This window comes from Lathamus discolor, chromosome 6, assembly GCF_037157495.1.
Source record: "Lathamus discolor isolate bLatDis1 chromosome 6, bLatDis1.hap1, whole genome shotgun sequence".
In the NCBI taxonomy this organism is placed as follows: domain Eukaryota; kingdom Metazoa; phylum Chordata; class Aves; order Psittaciformes; family Psittacidae; genus Lathamus; species Lathamus discolor.
The window spans coordinates 8071782-8090188 of NC_088889.1; the positions used below are offsets into that span (position 1 = coordinate 8071782).

The 18407-nt window shown below is 40.0% G+C and overlaps 1 protein-coding gene across 11 annotated transcripts in view; it reads left to right on the top strand.

The window, feature by feature from the left end:
• PHF21A (PHD finger protein 21A) overlaps positions 1 to 18407 on the top strand; it is a 132934-nt gene that overhangs the window by 103565 nt on the left and 10962 nt on the right. For 6 of the 11 annotated variants that reach the window (XM_065683699.1, XM_065683706.1, XM_065683704.1 and 3 more), the window contains exons 6-14: positions 1932 to 2132; positions 5608 to 5862; positions 7605 to 7691; positions 9893 to 10189; positions 12048 to 12146; positions 12977 to 13028; positions 13778 to 13857; positions 14347 to 14407; positions 16807 to 16970. In XM_065683699.1, the coding sequence (XP_065539771.1) occupies positions 1932 to 2132; positions 5608 to 5862; positions 7605 to 7691; positions 9893 to 10189; positions 12048 to 12146; positions 12977 to 13028; positions 13778 to 13857; positions 14347 to 14407; positions 16807 to 16970 (1296 nt within the window). The remainder of the gene's footprint in view (positions 1 to 1931; positions 2133 to 5607; positions 5863 to 7604; positions 7692 to 9892; positions 10190 to 12047; positions 12147 to 12976; positions 13029 to 13777; positions 13858 to 14346; positions 14408 to 16806; positions 16971 to 18407) is intronic. The other 5 variants (XM_065683705.1, XM_065683707.1, XM_065683708.1 and 2 more) reach the window with 3 other exon arrangements.

Sequence of the window (18407 nt, forward strand, 5' to 3'; positions counted from 1 at the left end):
GTAATTCTTGAGCCTCCTGTGTGCAGTGTACGTGCAGTCCATTTTTTGGCAGGTATTCCATAGGCATGTTGCATTATTCCCTCTCCTTCCCCTCGGGTTGCTCTCTGGAAATGTTTTTTCAGCTCCTGTATCTGCTTGCTGACACGGCACTTTGGTTTGCATGTTAACACAGTGGATCTGTGCAGAAGGCAGCTTTAACTGCTCGTTCAGTTACTACATATACAAAAGAGCTGATAGACCCCAGGCCATTTAAAGCTATGTAAAATATCTGAATTAGAAAAATGCCTTCTACACTGCTGTTATTTTTGCCTTGTTGTAGAAGGGAACAAGCAATTTACGGCTTTTAGGCTTTGACAGCTTTTAGCACTTTTCTGGATGCAGTGTAAAATAGTTCCTTCGTGCTGCCGTCCATTACCAGCTCCCTGAGTGTTCCTGTTGGTGGAGCTGTGTGTGTGTTCCCAGCCAGGGCAGTGGGCTTTATAGAAACCAGTCCTCCTTCTGCACACATCTGAGTCTCTGAATGCAGTCTCTTGCAGAAAGGTCAGTCATGTGAGCTTACACATTTCAGCCCTATGAAACAGGGATGGTGTTTTGGTTGCTTGTGGGTTTTATTTGGCTTTTTGAAGTTCCAGTTCTCAAATCTGATTTGTGACTCTGAGCCTTTTGTTACCTTCTTCTGGGCTAGAGGTACACAGTGTGTGAAGCACCACGCAGTTTTAACTCACCAGAAGCAAGATACTTGGAATCAAAATTCTAGCGTTTGTCCCCAAGAACTATGCAGAGAACAGAGATTTTGTTAGCTCAGAGTTTCATAATCCCATGTGAAAGCAATTTGAGGGGAAAAAAATTATTTCAGTTGGTTGTAAATAGCTGGATTTACAATTTTTTTCCCTCTATCTCTCCATTTTGTATTGTCTTAATGCCAATGCTTCAAAACAAAAAGCAAAACATTTGATGTTGTCAGAATATGGGGTTTTTTCTTTCCCTCTCTAAGTGGAACTGCTTGGGCAGCCCACCAATGGCACCTGGCTCTGGTAGAGGGGTCCTGACTGTCTCTGTTTCCACTAGAACTTTGTCAGCTGAGTCCCTACCACGTCTGTGATTTCATTGTCCTCTTTGAAAGCCAACCATGTGGTGTAACTGTTCTGGAGTATGTATATGCTCTTGATCAAAGGAGCTCAAATATATATCTGCATCTTTTTAAAGCTGTCCTAACTTGGGGGTGGTTGGAGTGTAGGAAAAAATGCACAGTGCCTACCAGGAGAAGAAACTTCTTTTTTTAAACTATTTCAGACTTTCATGGAAACTATAATGTGATAGGAAGCCTTTAAGCCAGGAGAAATAAATCTGTGTCGTTTCCTTCCCACATAGGTAGCCCTGTCTGATTTCTTTCAGGTGACAATAATATTGAACAGAATTACCACACATCTATGCCCTTCCTATTCCCACTTTGCACTCAGACTGGCTGCTTCTCCACTCCATTTTGATGCCTGGTACAAAATAGCATCCCTATTGCCCTGAAGTCAGCCTTGAGGCTTCAACCTGAAGTCCTTTATCATCCTTATTTAGGAATGGTGCATGTTTGAAGGAGCCAGAAGCTTTGGAATCAGAATGCTAATGAGTCTCAAGTGAATATAGGTTAATGAGGTCTTGTAGTGGTTTGTGAAGAGGCTGAATTTTGGGGGGGTAGGTTTCTGCATGAACAGCAAGGTCAGCCTGCTGGGCAGCAGTACCCCTCTGGGGCCTGTTTTGACATCGTGCCTATTAGATAACACCAATATTTAAAATTCCAAAAAGCGAAATCCCATTAAGCTTCTGAGCAGTTCTTTATTTACATTAAATAAATGTAACTTTAGGAGTTCTTATCTTCTTTAATGTTTGCAGCTAAATAACTGTCGTCATTTCCATTTCTGCTTTTGTTTATCTGGTAGAAAAGAGTGGTGGAACAGCTTCGAAAGAATTTGATAGTGAAGCAGGAACAGCCAGACAGTAAGTTTCAAATTCAGCCGTTGGCACAGTCAGAAAACAAACTACAGACACCACAGCCGCAACCACTACAACAGCTACAGCAGCATCACCATCAACAGCAGCAGCAGTCTACTGCACCTTCTCCAAACGTGATTGGATCACAGGTAAAAACCTCTACAAAAGTTCTTTTTCTTACTGAAGGTGAAAAATAAATCAAAAATGCTGGGAGAAAATTGCAAACTTATGCCCATTAATGTACCAGTATGAATTTCTCCTTCTGTGCATATGTAGGTATGGGTCTCATGGGTTATTTTTTCTGGCAATAACGTCCTATCTGAGTCAAATTGTGTAGTGTCTAAAATTCAGGTTATAGCTTCACAGAAAGGAAGGGTGGCAGTGTCACCTTTCTGCAACGTAAGTGAAAGTTAGCACATGAACCTGTCAGGAATGGTTGTCCATACTCTGTAGATCTTGAAGCAGTGAAGACTTTGGACACGCTGTATGAGGGGTATGATTAAAATACTTTAGTTTTAGAAGACTGACAGAGTGCCCACTGTAGCTGTGATCAGAGGGTCAGAAAGTAGTTCCTTCTTCCTTCTGCTTGGTCCTTTATAAACAGATGTAACTCGTATCAAGTCATATTTACTGAACTATTCTATGATTCTAAGTTTGCAAGGATTCATCCAGAAGTGTACGTTATTGATTGCAGTTTGAGTTTTAGGAAGTAGTGTCTTTCTTGGGGAGGTACGCTGAATTTCAGTATGGTATAGGATTAGAGACACTCGCTAGAGTTTTGGGATTACGGACAGGCAGATGGCAGAGTTCACCCATGAAGTTTACTTTATGCACACTTCAGTGAATCACAATCGTAGCTTTGACCAACTGTGATTCCTGTCTTCCCTTTTCCTGGAAGTAGAGGAGGGATAAAGGGTTGAGCTGTCAGTTCTGTCATTAACTCAGCAAATTGTGTTGGATGTGCTCTAAAACTGTATTTGTGAGGCTCAGGTAATGGTATTTTTGAGAGAAGAATATTGCAGAAATGAAGCAAACTCAATGAAGGAAAAGACATTTCAGAGCAGCAACATTAATATCAAAGCTAAAACAGAACAAAGAAGTTACTGTTACTGTGTCCTAAAATGCTGATAGGCGAACAGTGGATCACTCTTTGCTGTCTCACTGTTTTCAGTCAGGAAACATGACTGCAAGAGCTGTGTCATACGTTTCTCTTAATTCCACACTTTGCATTCATGCATTAACTTCCAGGTCATCTCCTGGGTTGTAAAAACTGAGGTTTTGTTCAAAGTTAAAGAGCCCTCTAGTGAAACAGTCAAAAACTGCTACACCCTTCTGAGTATCATTGATACAGCGGAACACGGAAAGTACAACCTGAAAGTCAGGTCATCCTCTTACTTGAATGAATGAACCAGCTTTTATTCTTGGCGCTTTCCTATTTTTACTTATGTTGGTATAATTCTGACATCACCTCGTTTTGCATCTAAGGTTGTGCCTCTCTCCTGCTGCCCCTCAATCCCTTTCAGCCAAGAGAAGTCAAATACTTTGTGTCTCCAGAAAGTTTTTTGATGCCTACTCTTGTAATGAATACATCTCTCAAGGCCGTGTCAGTTAAGGGAACGCTTTCAATGGTGATTTTCAGAGTAATTCAATTTAAGAATCAAGGTGTACGTGCTGCCTTAATAGTGACATTTTAATATACTTACTGTAGCCCAGTAAGAAGGGCTTTTGAAATGTTCATAAAGCACCAACCCTGCTAAAAGGTCATATTATTGCAATGTTATTATGTGAAATAAATGCAGACTTACTATGAATGCCATTTCAGTACAAATTCATGCATTTAACATTTTGAGAATAACCAAGGTAATTAATGCTCAGCAAAGTAACACGGATTTTCAAGCTCTGTGATCTGCTGACTGAAACCATACTCTTAGTACTTACACACTTAATAGAACCCCTTGAAAGAGTCACAGTCTTGTATTACATGATTGATTATACTTTCCTTTAAAATGTTTATGGATGAATGTTATGCTTATGAAAATGATACCACGTTACATCTCATTGGGAAAGCTTGAATAATGTTGCTGCATTAGGGGAAGGGAGCCTTTTGCTTTGGAGAAGGTGCAGCAGAGGTTGATAGGAAGCTCTTGAATCTCAGGTCCAAAGTTCATAGAAGAAACTTGTTGCAACAAAGGAAAGTTAATTATGTCTGGATTTTGTGTAAATGTTTAAAATTGAAGCATAAATTATCCTTTGATCTGGCATTATGCAGTGAATTATTTTTACACTCGTGCATAATGAACAGTTAGGGGATGTAGTTTAAGTATTCTGAAATCAGAGGTGTGAGGGTAAAGTGAGGTTTTGTTTAAGGAAATAATACTGGTGAAAATACTGCAGAATCCAACCGGAAATATATTCTTTTATTACAAAGAAGAGAAAGGTCTTGTGTGATTAAAATCAAGCAGTCTCAATCAGACATGTTCAGAACGTAGAACAGACTGCCTGGTTCTCCTTTTGTGTCCCACTATAGAGCCTAGTGCTGACATCAGGAGGGGATGGTGGTTTTTTCATGCTAGGAGCAATTGATCATGCCAGTAACTGTTTCGAAGATGCAGTGCCATCGGTACAATGGGGTTTTTTACACCAAAAAGAAATAAGCTCATCTGCCATTCTGTTGAGTGTCACTTACCATGAGTTTTCTGTGCACGTTGTGTTCTGGTTTATATGGAGGCTGTCTTGCTTTGTTGCTTTTTGAGTAAGATTTGTGATTGTCCATTTCACTTAACATCTTAGAAGATAGTGCGTTTTAAAGTCAAACTATGAAGTTATAGTTGTTTTAACTTTGGAATTTGTGGGTATAGTGTATTTAGGCATTTCAGATAAATGCTGGCATTCGCTGATTCAAAACCACTCTAAGAGTTAAAGAGCGATCATGGCATCACATACATGTTGCAAAACCAGCCCATTTCACAGAAGTTAAACTAAGTTTTCTGCAGCTGGACAGACTAATAACTGGCTCTTAGAACTTCAGGATAGTCCTACTCAGGGTTTTAGGAATGAAAGTTACGGGCTTAATACCTGTGTGTATGGCTAGAATTGAAATTTGGGATACCCCAAATCAGAATGTGCTTTTGTTCGTAAAGAAACCAATTTATGAATGTGTTTTTTCCCTCTTTCTCTGATTGTGAGGATCTCTGGCAATAAAGTTTCTACTTGAAAATTTGAGGTTTGATTGGTGAGAGGCCAGTTTGCTGATACATTTCATAAACCTCCAACTTACAGGTTTGATATTGACAGTATATGTTTGGTAGTATTATGAAACTAAAAGATCCAAAACTGCATATGCCACTACTAATGCTTAGTTACAATTTTCTTGGGAATTTGCTTTGAATCCATCTGTAATGCTGCAGATGATTAAAATAGACCCAGCAGGTGCCTCAAATAAGAATCCTTTCTAGCTATTCAGTTTCAGAAGCAGAAGATAATGTGCTTGTCTGAACAGCAGGTAGATAGACTCAGTGCTGCCTTTTCTTTCTCTTACTGTCTATTGTTTCTGACTAACCAACCCACGTCCTGTCTGATACGAAGTGTCTCTGTCTCTTACAGTGTATTTTCTGTTTTCCTTAGAAAACTGTAACTACAGCTTCTATGATCACCACTAAGACACTACCTCTCGTCTTGAAAGCAGCAACTGGGACCATGCCTGCCTCTGTTGTGGGTCAGAGACCTACCATTGCCATGGTTACTGCTATCAACAACAATCAGAAAGCAGTCCTCAGCACTGATGCGCAGAATGCACCAGTCAACCTCCAGACAACAAATAAGGTCACTGGGCCAGGAGCTGAGGCAGTCCAAATAGTGGCAAAAAACACAGTAACTTTGGTAAGCGTTTTGTGTGTTTGCCCTGCAGCGATGTGTGGGTTTGGTTTACAAGAGGGCTATTGGGAAAAAACAGGCAGGTTTTTGCACAAAAGGAGGATAGTAGGGACGTGTTGTGAGTCTTCACCAGTTGACATTGTTAATACGACAGTCTAAGAGAAAAGTATTTACTATCTACATGGGTTGTTATTACTATTTTGCTTTATAGAATTACATCAGTGCTGTCTTCACCCCTGTGTAAAGTTTCCCCTGATAGTAATTGTTAGGCGTGGGGAAATAATGATTGTTTCACCCCTACCTAATCTATGTGGAATTCCTACCCTTTTCTTTGGTAAAGTCAAACTTTCCTCATTTGATCAGTTGGGGTTTTCATCTTAGATTTTTTTGAGACAGTCTCTCTCATTCCCTTGCATGATAAAGTCCCTGATGTTAAACACATCTCTTAACTCTGCCCACTACCATGTCTTCACTCACCATTTTTCCATATATATATATACAGATCCTCTTCTTTAAGGATATATTTTTGGAAAGTGCTTCGATTACACTGCACAGCCTTTTACAGAATAATTAGCTACCTAGAAATAAAAGAAGCAATGTTTTAGGATTGGGTTATATAGGCTTCTTGGTCTGGAAACCAGGCATTGTATAGCATCGTGAGAGGGAGATTTTACTTCTGGAGTAAAGGCTAAGGCTTCACTAAACATAAATCCAAATTATCTTTATTAAAAAATAGAGTTTAATAAGACGTACGGAAGGAATTTTGCTTCCTACTGAGGCAGATGTTTGCAATCAGAATAGAAGAGACTGAGCGGAGTTTTTTCTACTGTTCTCTTTTCCCATGTCATCCCTTGCACCGCTGTCATCTGTCCTTTGTGTCTGTGCTTCATTTCTTTGCTGAATAACACAGGTTTGGGGAGGTGAATCTGTTTAATAACAGTCCATGATTTATGTTTCTGTAGCAGATTTCATCCAAAATCTCAGCATATTTTAGCAAGCATTAATCAGTACAAGACCTTTTGAAGTAAATTTCCATCTTACCTGGGTAGACAGAAGTACAGAAGCATGGAAACTAACATGGACATTAATTTCAGAGAATCTCACCAGCTACTCAGTTTAGGGTATACCTAATAATGCTGTTCAGTGCTAATCGTGTGGCAGCTCCATCCAACTGATTTCAGTTAGACAAGGGAGTACTTAGGTAATCTAGTACTGATTTTAAGGGATGCCTTAAAGTCGGATCTTAGTGTTTCGTATAAATGGCCTAATCCTGAGAATTTCAAGTTGTGTGTTTAAAGCCTTTCATAGTGTTGTTAATGTTGCTAAAAGAGTTGGAACTTCGAGATCTTTTCTGTCTGCATGAGATGCTCTTTCATTATTCTGTATGCTGTTCAGTGTAAAAGGACAGTGGCTCGTGTAGCTGGACATCAGTCTTATGATTTTCCATCTGTTCTAAAGCCATTTTTTAACTATTAAAACAAATAAGAGTTTTCATTTTATTCAGATGAAATGGTTGTAGGTCACAGAGCACAGCTAGTACAGTTGAAGTACAAGGGAAGATATCTACAATTTGTGAAGCAGGGTTTAGCTGTCTCTGATACCTTTCTAATGAGGAACCTGTTACTATGAAAAATTGTTCCCAGAGTGAAAAATCAGGGACATGAAGTCTGAAAATGCATTCAGGATGCTGATTCTGATGAACAACTTCAAAGCTATTTTGCTTTCTGAACTCTCTTATGTTCTTCTAGCAGGTTCAGGCTACGCCTCAGCCCATAAAAGTGCCGCAGTTCATCCCTCCTCCCAGACTTACTCCTCGTCCAAATTTTCTTCCACAGGTGAGTGTAAAGAGAATAAGCAATAGAAGGAATTCAACTGCAGCATGGATAGGAGATGTATTCTGTGAATATGATTTCTGTCAGTATTTCTTGGTGACCCAGTGAAGGAGACAATTCATCCTCAACAGGTTTGCAGATGATGCCACATTGGAGGTTCGAGTCAGTACTCTTGAGCGCAGTGGTGACATTCAGAGGCCTCTAGACAGGACAGAGGAATGGGCCAGCAAGAATCTCTTGAGCTTCAGCATGGGAAAGGGCAGTCTTGCATCTGGAATGGACTAACCCCCTGCATAGACTGGCTGGCCGGGGAGCAGCACTCCTTCAAAAGTCTTTGTTGACAGTAGCTAAGTGAGAGGTGTGCCCTGGCAGCAATGAAGCTTAGAAGCGTATTGGGCTGTACCAACAGGACCACAACCATTAGGTTAAGGGAAGAGATTATCCACCTTTCCTCAGCAATCATAAACCTGGCTCTGATATGCACCATGTAATTTTGGACTCCCTAATTGAAAAATTTGAATCTGGGGGAGGGAAGCCACTAAAATAGCTGGGAGGGACACAGGGGATGGGCACACAACTGGAATATAAAACCTGCAAAGGGAAGGCTGAAGGATCTAGGCTTGTTCAGTTTGGAAAGGAGATTTTGGGGGCAGCCTTATTTCCAGTATCAACAAGGGAATTAGCAAGAAGATGGAGACATACGTGCTTGGCAGAATTATAGACAATGATCATAAACTGGAACAGGGAAGGTTTAGACCGTGGGTAAGGAAACATTTCTTTCTTTGATGACAATCAGGAGTGGAAGAGGCTTCCCAGAGTTTTTGTGGAAGCTCCATATTTGGAGTTTTTATAAGACCTGTCTGGACAAAACCCTCACCAAAACCTGGTCTGCATTTAGTGTTGGCCCTGATCTGAGCAAGAGGTCAAATTGGAGACATCCTGAGCTGCCTCCCAACCTCCATGAGTCTGTGATGATGAAATTTGTGTATGATGATCATATATGATCCTGTTTACACCAATGAAATGAACCCACAGAACTGGTGTAGTCAAAATCAAAGCATGACCCAAGGCCTTAAATTGCTGTAATTGTTGCTTGCAGCTCATGAGCAAAGAAGGAAAAAGAAGATGTCTCTAGATTGTTCCCAAATATTTCTGTGTTGCAACAGAGAGTGAATTCTGTTTGCAGCTGAGCAGTGAAACTTGTGGTTTACTTGTTTTTCATGGTTTGGGAAAGACACAGATTGCTTCTCCATTGAAAAAAACATATGGAGGAACTACTGAGAAGAAATAATGTGGTGCTGTGAAAGTCTAAATCTTTTACAAAAGGAAAAAGGAAAATACAGGCTGGTATCTGATGAAGATTTGGGGGTGGTAAGAGCTGTTGAAATGTGACCTAGTTTTCCATGATAAAATACATTATGGAGTATTAAAGGTGGATAGGACAACAGGAATCAAATGAGGAAAAAGACTTTCTTTTCAGAGTAATGTATTCTACTTCTGTTCCCTGTAATGATGTGATAAGTACAAACTTAACAATGGGGAAGAAATAAGGAAGTATTAGTGGTGGAATATTGGAAGATTCTTGTGGCTCTTTTCTTTCTTCTGAAAGAAGAAGAGAGCAATAACTGCATTTGCCTGTAGCTCTTAGCACTTTCCGTGATGGATTAATGCATAATCTTGACAATTTTGTGGCTTAGCAAGATTGGTTGTGCAGGTGTCTAAATAATGTATAGAGTTGACAAAGGTAACAGGTATTTGCTGAAAAAAAATACTGTTTCTTTCAGGGCACAATCAACTGTTCATGATTTCTTGGAGGCTAAGTAGAAAGCCCTGAGACACACTTCGAACAGGAAAGCCTCAGTTTTGCCTGTAAATATGACATGAATGTTTTGGCTTGCAGAACCAATATGTAGATTTAGGTATAGATATGGCACAGAGCAGTGAACATGCAATAAAAGTGTCTATGCATCCAGATACCATTTCAGGGACAGTGACTCCGTATGCAGATGGGTTTATGCAAGTAGGTTTGAAAATGTGGCTTTTCTTTCTCATAACATCCTTAGGACAGTATGCTAAAAATTACATCCTGTAAAAAAATAAAGCAACATTCTACAAAATGGAGGCTGAATTAAAAGAATTAGTAAAAAAGTTAACCTGAAATAATGATATATTAAAATCTCTCTTTTTAATCTCTTCTTTTGTAGGTTCGACCTAAACCAGTTGCCCAGAATAACATTCCTATTGCCCCAGCACCTCCTCCAATGCTTGCAGCTCCCCAGCTTATTCAGAGGCCTGTGATGCTGACAACCAAGTTCACACCCACCTCTTTACCCAACTCTCAGAACTCAATACATCCTGTACGTGTAGTTAACGGGCAGACAGCAACCATAGCCAAAACCTTCCCTATGGCACAGCTCACCAGCATCGTGATAGCAGCACCGGGTACCAGGCTTGCTGGACCTCAGACTGTACAGATCAGCAAACCAAACGTTGAAAAACAGGTACTGATCAGAAAGCAAGTGCTAATGAAACATACCTTTTGCTTTATTGCTTTACTGTGCTGGTTTGGAGAGGATTGACAACCATGTAGTGGAGATATTCATGTTCTAACAACAGTGCAAATTATGGAATGACTTGCAGTTCTTGGGGTAGAAGTTACCATGTTCTTTAATATGGGCCATTGGAATCTTTTTCTCATGCTTCAGTATTTTTATGCTCCCCCTACTGTCTTAACTTTGGTAGTTGATAAGCAAGCTACATTGCAGGGCTGTACTGGTATCTTGGAGACCAAGTGCAAACTGAACACCATGTTCATATCAAGCTTTTAGGAAACACTGGAACAATATTATCTGTGTTTCTGTTTTATCAAAGGGTGGCTCCATGAAAGGCAAAAATTACACAGAACTGTAGGGGTATTTAATGCAATAATGTAGTAACTTCTTCCTTGATCTTGTAGTCTTGTGATTGGAGGCAAAATAGCCTCACTCAGCTTCTGAAGACTGATAGTTCCCTGTGACTAAATTGTACTGACTGAGTGGAAAGGAGACCCTTAGAAATACAGAATTCTAGATGTTTAGTTTTAAAGTCTCTCTGCAGGAAAGACTGTTATAAAATAAGACATTACTTAAGCTAGTGTGGATTGCAACTGACAGTCCTCGCTATTCAGTTCAAGTAAAGCAGTCTTCTGTATCACTTTTAACTCTTTCATATATAATATCATAGAATCATAGAATGAATCATAGATTGGTTTGTGTTAGAAGGGACCTTAAAGCTTATCCGGTTCCAACCACTCCCATGGACAGGGAAATCTTCCACTAGACTTCCACAAGCGCCATCCAACCTGGCCTGTTAGTAATACTATAATACTGTGTACTATATAACGCATTATAACATATAATATTTGTGTAATTTAGATAAATAATAATAGTGTATATTTCAATTATAACTTCTTCATAGACTAACGTGCCTTGAAGTTACCTTCTGCTTTTGAAGTCACCTATGGAGACTGTGATAAGCATAGGCATGAAAGAAATGCTTGTGCTCAGTTCTGGTTATGAATTCTCCTGAGTAGGTTCTTGCATACCCCGAGGCTGTTCCACAAGTCACTCAGCAATGTATGCCCTTTTTGTGTGATCTAAAGTTGTACTTCTGCAATACTGTACTTTTGATGCCTATTCCTTTTGATGTCAGCAATATTCATTTGCTCTTCAAATAATTACTGGCAATTCAACTGTTGAAAAACATAGAGACAAACGGTGGTGGCTTAATAATACATCAGTTTTGCTATATATTCTCTCCTTATCATCAAGGAGAAGAGTTTGTAGCTTACCTCACTCAGCTTGCAGCCTCAGCAGCTGTGCCGTGGGCTGCGGGTTGATTGTCATGCAGGGTTGGTGATACCATTGCAGACTTCAGAAAAGAAAAAAGCTTCAGAAACATCTGAGATCGTAGGAGTCAGCAAGGTTTGGAGCCATTCATAACTCTGAAATATGAAGACTGAGGAGTGAGAACTAGAAAATGCTTGTGCCATGCAGAATGGTTTCTACCTCGGGGTCTTCCATGGGATGATTTCTCTTGAAGTGTTTGATAAGATTTCCCATACTGTATAGTAATGGAGTTAACTCTTAAGATTACTTCTATTGCTTGCGTGGCTGCATGAGTTTAGAGAAGGGTGTTTTATCCTGTGTTAAAAGAAAACACCTTATTTAACATTCCTCTCATGTCAGATTCTTCAGTTGAGTCTTTGTTAGTACACCACTGCCTTTAAACTGGTTTTCTCCTCTATCTGCCAAAGTATTTGTTTTTCTTTATTAGTCACAGTAGTCATGCTTATCACTGAACGAAACACTTTCTTTTCAGACTATTAAACCACATGTGGAAGCAGAAGAGAAGCAAACAGAAAGTCGTACAGTTACTCCACCTGCTGCACCGAAGCCAAAACGAGAAGAAAATCCACAGGTATCAGAACACACCCAGAGCTTTCTTTTATAAAGGAAACACTCTGTCCTTCAGAGAACATTTTTCCCCCTCTGTTCCCTCAAGACTCCTTAACTTTAACATTCCATACATTCCTGTTGGACAGCAGTAATTGATAAGGCTACAGAATAAGAAATCTAAATACATGTAATGTGTTGCATTTTTCGGTCTTGGAGTGCATCCGGCTTCTGTACTTCCTTCAACCAGGAGGCGTAGTTTACAGTGTTGATTTACATTCCTTGAGATTTTAGACTTCTGGAGTTATTTTTAATGCTGCAGAAATGTCTTTATTTTGCTTTATAAGATGCTTCTGTTTTGGTGAGCAAGATGGAAAGAGTCATGTATGTTCACGTTCTGCCTGGGTTTTATTCTAGTTTAGGTCCGGTTGGTTTTGTGGGGAAAGAGTGGCCAGAATGGCTATTTCTTAAAGCCTTTCCAGCATGCAAAACTTTGGAATGCATTAAAGCTAAGTGCTCTGCTACATTCCGGTTTGTAGATGGATTCAAGCAGACTACTGTGTGAGCATTAAGTAAAGGACCAGCGTTCTTGTTCCCAGCTCTGCCAACTTGTTGATCATGACCTGTTGGCATTTCCCTGTATCTCAGCCTAGGTTCCCATCTAGAAAATATGACTATTGTCTATCCTTTGTAAAGCAGTTTGACGTCTGAATAAACAGTAATGTATAGAAACAAAGTATTCCTAATTACATTATTGCCGTTTAGATACCTGTCAACTGAATTTAGAGGGACTAAGTGATACAGCTTACCCTAATGGCTGGACTTGTCATGATCTTTTTCTCTACCCCCTCACAGAAACTTGCCTTCATGGTGTCTCTGGGACTAGTTACTCATGACCATCTGGAAGGTAGGGAAAATATCTTAAGTTGGTTCTTAAGCTCCCTGTTTCCTGGTCATTCTGAATTGGATTAACTGCAATATATATAGCATATTCCGGATGTCTGTAGTCTGAGCCTAACTTAGTTTGTTGGGCGTACCTTTTTATTCCTCTTATTACATTGGAACAAAGCAGTTACTTCTGCAGTGGAGATCAGTGGTTGTAAAGAAAGTGGTGTATCCTCCAGTGGAAGGAAAGAGATTTGTGACAATCCCATTGCTTTCTGGGAAACCCCTGCAGCTGCAAGGTTACCCCAGGGACGATTTCATGGGACTGTAAATCTGTATTGAATGAGTTAATAGATTATAATTTGGTTTAGAATTTGAACTCCTTAATCCTATACAGTGAAGTACAGCCTAACGTTTCAATGGCTTGCATGTTTCTGTACTGCATTTATTCTTAAGATTCAACAGTGTTGCCAGAGGCTTTTGATTTTAAATCACACTTACACTGACCATGAGTTTAAAATGTCTTAGTCATGGAGTATTTGGCAAGAAGATGGCAATTATATCATTGGTTTGTTGAGCACTGTATTTGTATTCCTGATAAACTCTTAGTTTTCAAACCTTTAGAAATTAGAAGTAAACCAAAGTTACCTACATTGAGCATGTGTTCTGTAGAAACCTTCACAGCTCTCCTCACATGCAAACTGAACTCTAAGGACTTCATATAATTTCAGAGACCCATTGTTTTCTAACCTGAATGCTTTGTTTTACAAGAAATCCAAAGTAAGCGACAAGAGAGGAAAAGAAGAACAACAGCAAATCCAGTGTACAGTGGAGCAGTCTTTGAGCCTGAGGTATTAATTTTTTGCTGGGGGAAGCTGATATTTTCATTCTGAGTTTGTGTGTCTTTTTGCCAAGTTGCTGGGAAGAAAATTAACTCTGTCCCAGCCGAAACCAGGGCACTACCTCCTAAGCTATCTCAGTTCTAACTAGACAGGCAATATATAAGTATCATTTGTAATTCAGAAGGCCTTTGCAATGATATAACCTTCAGATTTTACAATAGTAAATACATTGGGATATTCTTTACTGCCTTCTCCTATGTAAAGCTACTGCTAAATGGTAGTGTGTATTACTCTTACCGTTAGGTCAGCTTGTGTATAAGCCTGAAGCAATCCAGATGTCAGAAGCAGTGTAAAAAAGATAGCCTTTCTGAAGCTGTGCTTCAGAAAACAGAACAGCCAGTAATCTCACCTAGTACTACTGTTGTGTTCCTCAACTGTTGCATAGAGTTGTTGCCTAAAAATGGTAGCCAACATAAATTGCCATATTCTTCCCTGCAGCGCAAGAAGAGTGCAGTCACGTACCTGAACAGCACAATGCATCCTGGGACACGTAAAAGAGGTGAGTTATACTTAGACCTGTCTCTCTGTTGTATGCCTCTTCTTCCATCTTACATTTGCAGTGCTCTTGTTGATTTGAAGAGCAAAACAAAGAAGGACCCTCTAGTACTTTTTTGGTAGACAAAGATCATGGCTTCTAGGGATTAGCATAGCTGGTTTTCTTAGGCAGCTCAAGGTTTCATTTCAGTTTCTCTCTCTCAAAAAAACCAACCCAAAACACCAAAACAATAGAGCAGAGTGAAAGGTAAGATGTTTGAACATCATTTAGTGGTATAAAGCTGCTGTCAAGATCCTCTTGTTAATAACTAGATTGTATTGTTACTGTCAAGAAGAAGGTGGTTATGGAAAAAATGTCTGTGGAGAGGAAACTTAGTGTGACAAAAGCCTTGTTCTCTACTGGGAGTAGAGATGGGTCCTTCAAAAGAATGTATCTTGATCAGGAAAGGCTGTTGTGCTTATACTGAGCACTTTTCTGCAACCAGAGTGCCACTTGTCCTAAAATGAGAGATGATCTTTCATATAGGTGTGCACTATTATTCAGTAGAAATCCTTCTGTAGAACATATGAAATAGGACTTAGGTTATGGTCAAAGAGATGAGTCAGAACAGCAGAGGAGAGAACGTACCATATTTTGTGTATGGCATCAACCCCACATATATGACAGTCTTTCCCTGGTATGGATGATTTTCTGCACTCCTGAAAGACTCGCGATACCTTCTCTGCTCATGAATTTGCTGCCTAAAAAAAGTAATCAATCAGATTAAAAACCCCACAGCCCTACCTGACACTGACCACTTCCATTATCTTTGGGTTTTGGCTGCAAGGTCAAATATTCATTTGACATACGCCCTGCTCGATGCACCTCTTCAGTCCAGCGGGCGATGTGGCAAATCTGACACTTCTGCAGCTCTGCTGTTTTTAAATAAAGGACATCAGTCTCTACTGCCATCCTCTAATAACATTAAATGTGGTTTTTAAAATGATGTGAGGTAGATGTGAGAGAGAGAGGTTTGCATTTACTCTGTGGATAAGTAAATGTTCCTTCTTCTAGTGATGATTTCTTAATTCTGTTTTATAAATCATTGTGAACAATTACTATATCAATGAAAACAATTGCATGCTTTTGTACTCGATGCTCTCTTAGCCTGTTTTTGCATACTGACTGCTATTATACTTTCTTTTTTTCCTCACACCCTGTTGTGAGCCTGTACCTAGCATCAGCACCAAATTAGTAGCACACATTTTCAGTTGACAGAAGATTTGGGTGTATACATTTGTTTTGTGATTTGGGATAGCAGTGTATGAGGTGAAAAGTTTATGCAAGCATGTGCCCTTGAGAGCTTTAGTTTAATTCTAGGTGGTGCTGAGCATGTCAGAAATTTCAGCCATGGGCATCACTATCAGAAATCCATTTCCAAGGACATACTTAGTTCTGGAATATATCCAGACCTTAAATGCAAGGTCTAGCATGTTAATAGGTATAGACTGACAATCTGTAAACATCAGTCTGGGGAATTATTCCTAGATTCTAACTCCTTTATGTGTACATATCCATAAATTACCCTGGAGAAGGGAGGCAGAATTGATGGTTACGTACTGGGGTTTTCTGCTATACTGCGTTGCAGACATAGTTTTATGAAAGTGCTTATAAACACATTTTGAACTTCTGCTGGTCTAAAGGACTGTATAGGAGTTGTGCATGATCAAACATACTTGGATTGAGAAAGTCTGAGAAAGAGAGATAATTTGGGGGGGGGGGGTTGCAGTGGAAGACCAGTGGTAGGTTACAGCTGGTGGTAGTTACGGGTCAAACAACAGGAGACTAATTTAAGAAAACATGCAGTAGGGTAGAAAGTGCTGATCTGTGGGTGAGTGGCTTTAAAAAAAGGAGAGGGTTGATGAGTGCTGGCCTCTGATAAAGGACTTAACCTTTGTGTAGATTTATGCTGGCACTAGAAAGATAGGGAAGTGTGGGATAACAGTAGAAGGGATTTAGTAGTAGGTATTGTAGCTTCTCTCTAGCTTTGATGCCAACATGTTTCCCCTGAAAACTGAATAGCCTCATTTCTAAGAGTGGCAAGTGTCCCCATGCTGCTTTCGTGGCAGTGATTCTTTGACCCTCTACAGAGCTTATTTCTGTTTCCTTCTGAAATACATCTTTTAAGTGTTCTTTCCTTGCAAAATCTACTTAAAAGATTTCTAAAAAAGAAATGTTTAAATCTTTGCTTCTGTCCTTCCACTTGTAACCTTTATATTAACTTCCTCTCTGTGCTACATCATTTCCTTTTTCACGCTAGCCAATGAGGACCACTGGCCAAAGGTATGTAAGATCATTTTTCCTTTCTTTTTTTTCCTTTTTTTTTTTTCTTTTTTTGTGTGTTCCCTGTTGTTAATGTGTAGGTCGTCCACCTAAATACAACACGGTGCTGGGGTTTGGGGCTTTGACCCCCACGTCCCCTCTGTCCAGTTATCCTGACTCCCCCGAAAATGAAAAGACCGAGACCACATTTACCTTTCCCGCAGCTGTTCAGCCTGTGTCCCTGCCTAGCCCCAGCTCCACAGACGTAAGTAACTCTTGGGAAGGGGGTTACTTTTACAAAGTAGAAACAGCCACAGGGAAAATGGTCACAGATTTTGTTTCTTTGGGCTCGCTCAGCATTTGTCCTGATTCAGCATAGTGAAACAGTCCAGCATTCTTTTAACACCTTCCCCTTCTACACCTATGTTCTTGTCCTGTATTTATAATCCTCCAGTGGATTGAAACACTGGGAGACACCAGGCATGCTAGATGAGTTCATTTCCTTTGTGCACTGTGCACTGTGTGAGATCTTGTCAAACTGAATTGAATCTGTCATCCATGAAAAAGGGGGAAGGGGAAAATGAAAAGTATTGCTTACAGACCCTCATAACAAAAGTTGTGATGTTTCTGTAATGAGAGAAGGAGGAAAACTGCTTGAGTCATGCACAACAGCCAGGAGCAGCACTGGTTTGGCAGTTCTGGTGTGCTGGTGTAGCTAAATACATCACCCCTGTGGTCAGATCGCAAAATGTGTCTGGAGTGCAATCTGGTCATATCATTGCAATTCATAAGGAAGTGAGTGTCCTTAAGTTAATTCAAAGATAAGATTTGCTACTCAAAGCACAACATTTTTGAAGTCTCTGAGAACTGTCTGGTTATTTCATTGTTTCTGTTTCTTGCAAAAATGTGATGAAAAAGATTAAAGGCCATAAACTGTAGAAGATAAAGTAGTGTGGGAGGAATTGGACTGAGTCACTGTGTAGGTCCAAAATGACATAAAGGAGGGACAGACACTACGGTTTGTCTGAAAGTGGATCGTGACTTAGTATGGGTGAAAGGATTCATTGCACACAGATCCTCTGGAGTTGTGTACTTCCAGTAAAGTGCTTGTGGGCACAGTTTAAAAATAAAATGGTGATTGTGTATTTATTCATACCAGTGCTCCAGACTCCTTCTGCAGTCTGAGTCAGAGTCGTATCCCCCCCTCCCCTTTTTTAAACATATTATTCCATATAATTGAGGCCAAACCATTTGAAATGGGCTTTAAGAAAGAGGTGGGCTACTCTGTTTTTATCTATGCACTTGCGCCACTGTAAATACACAGACTGAGACACCAGCTTTGCTGACCACATGCAATAGGGAATAAAAGCCAGCTTCTTTTGAGCTGTATTTGTTCTGCAGAGGTAACAGGAATAGAAATTGTACAAGTGTATCTGAGTCACTGAAATAAATAGATGCAATTCTGATACCCAGGGAATATGTATGTGAAATTAAAAGGTTCTCTTTTATATAGTCATTTTTGAAAGCAGAGTAGCACTTGACTGTAAAAACCCTTTCCTGACAGTCAAATGAATGGGACTGTGGAACAGCCCCTCAGGGAGAAGGTGCGGGAGCTCCAGCTCTGGGGATGAGAGTAAGCAGTACAAACAGCTAGCAGACATGCTGGAGAGCACATTTGTTATATAGGCCCCAAGAGAAGGAC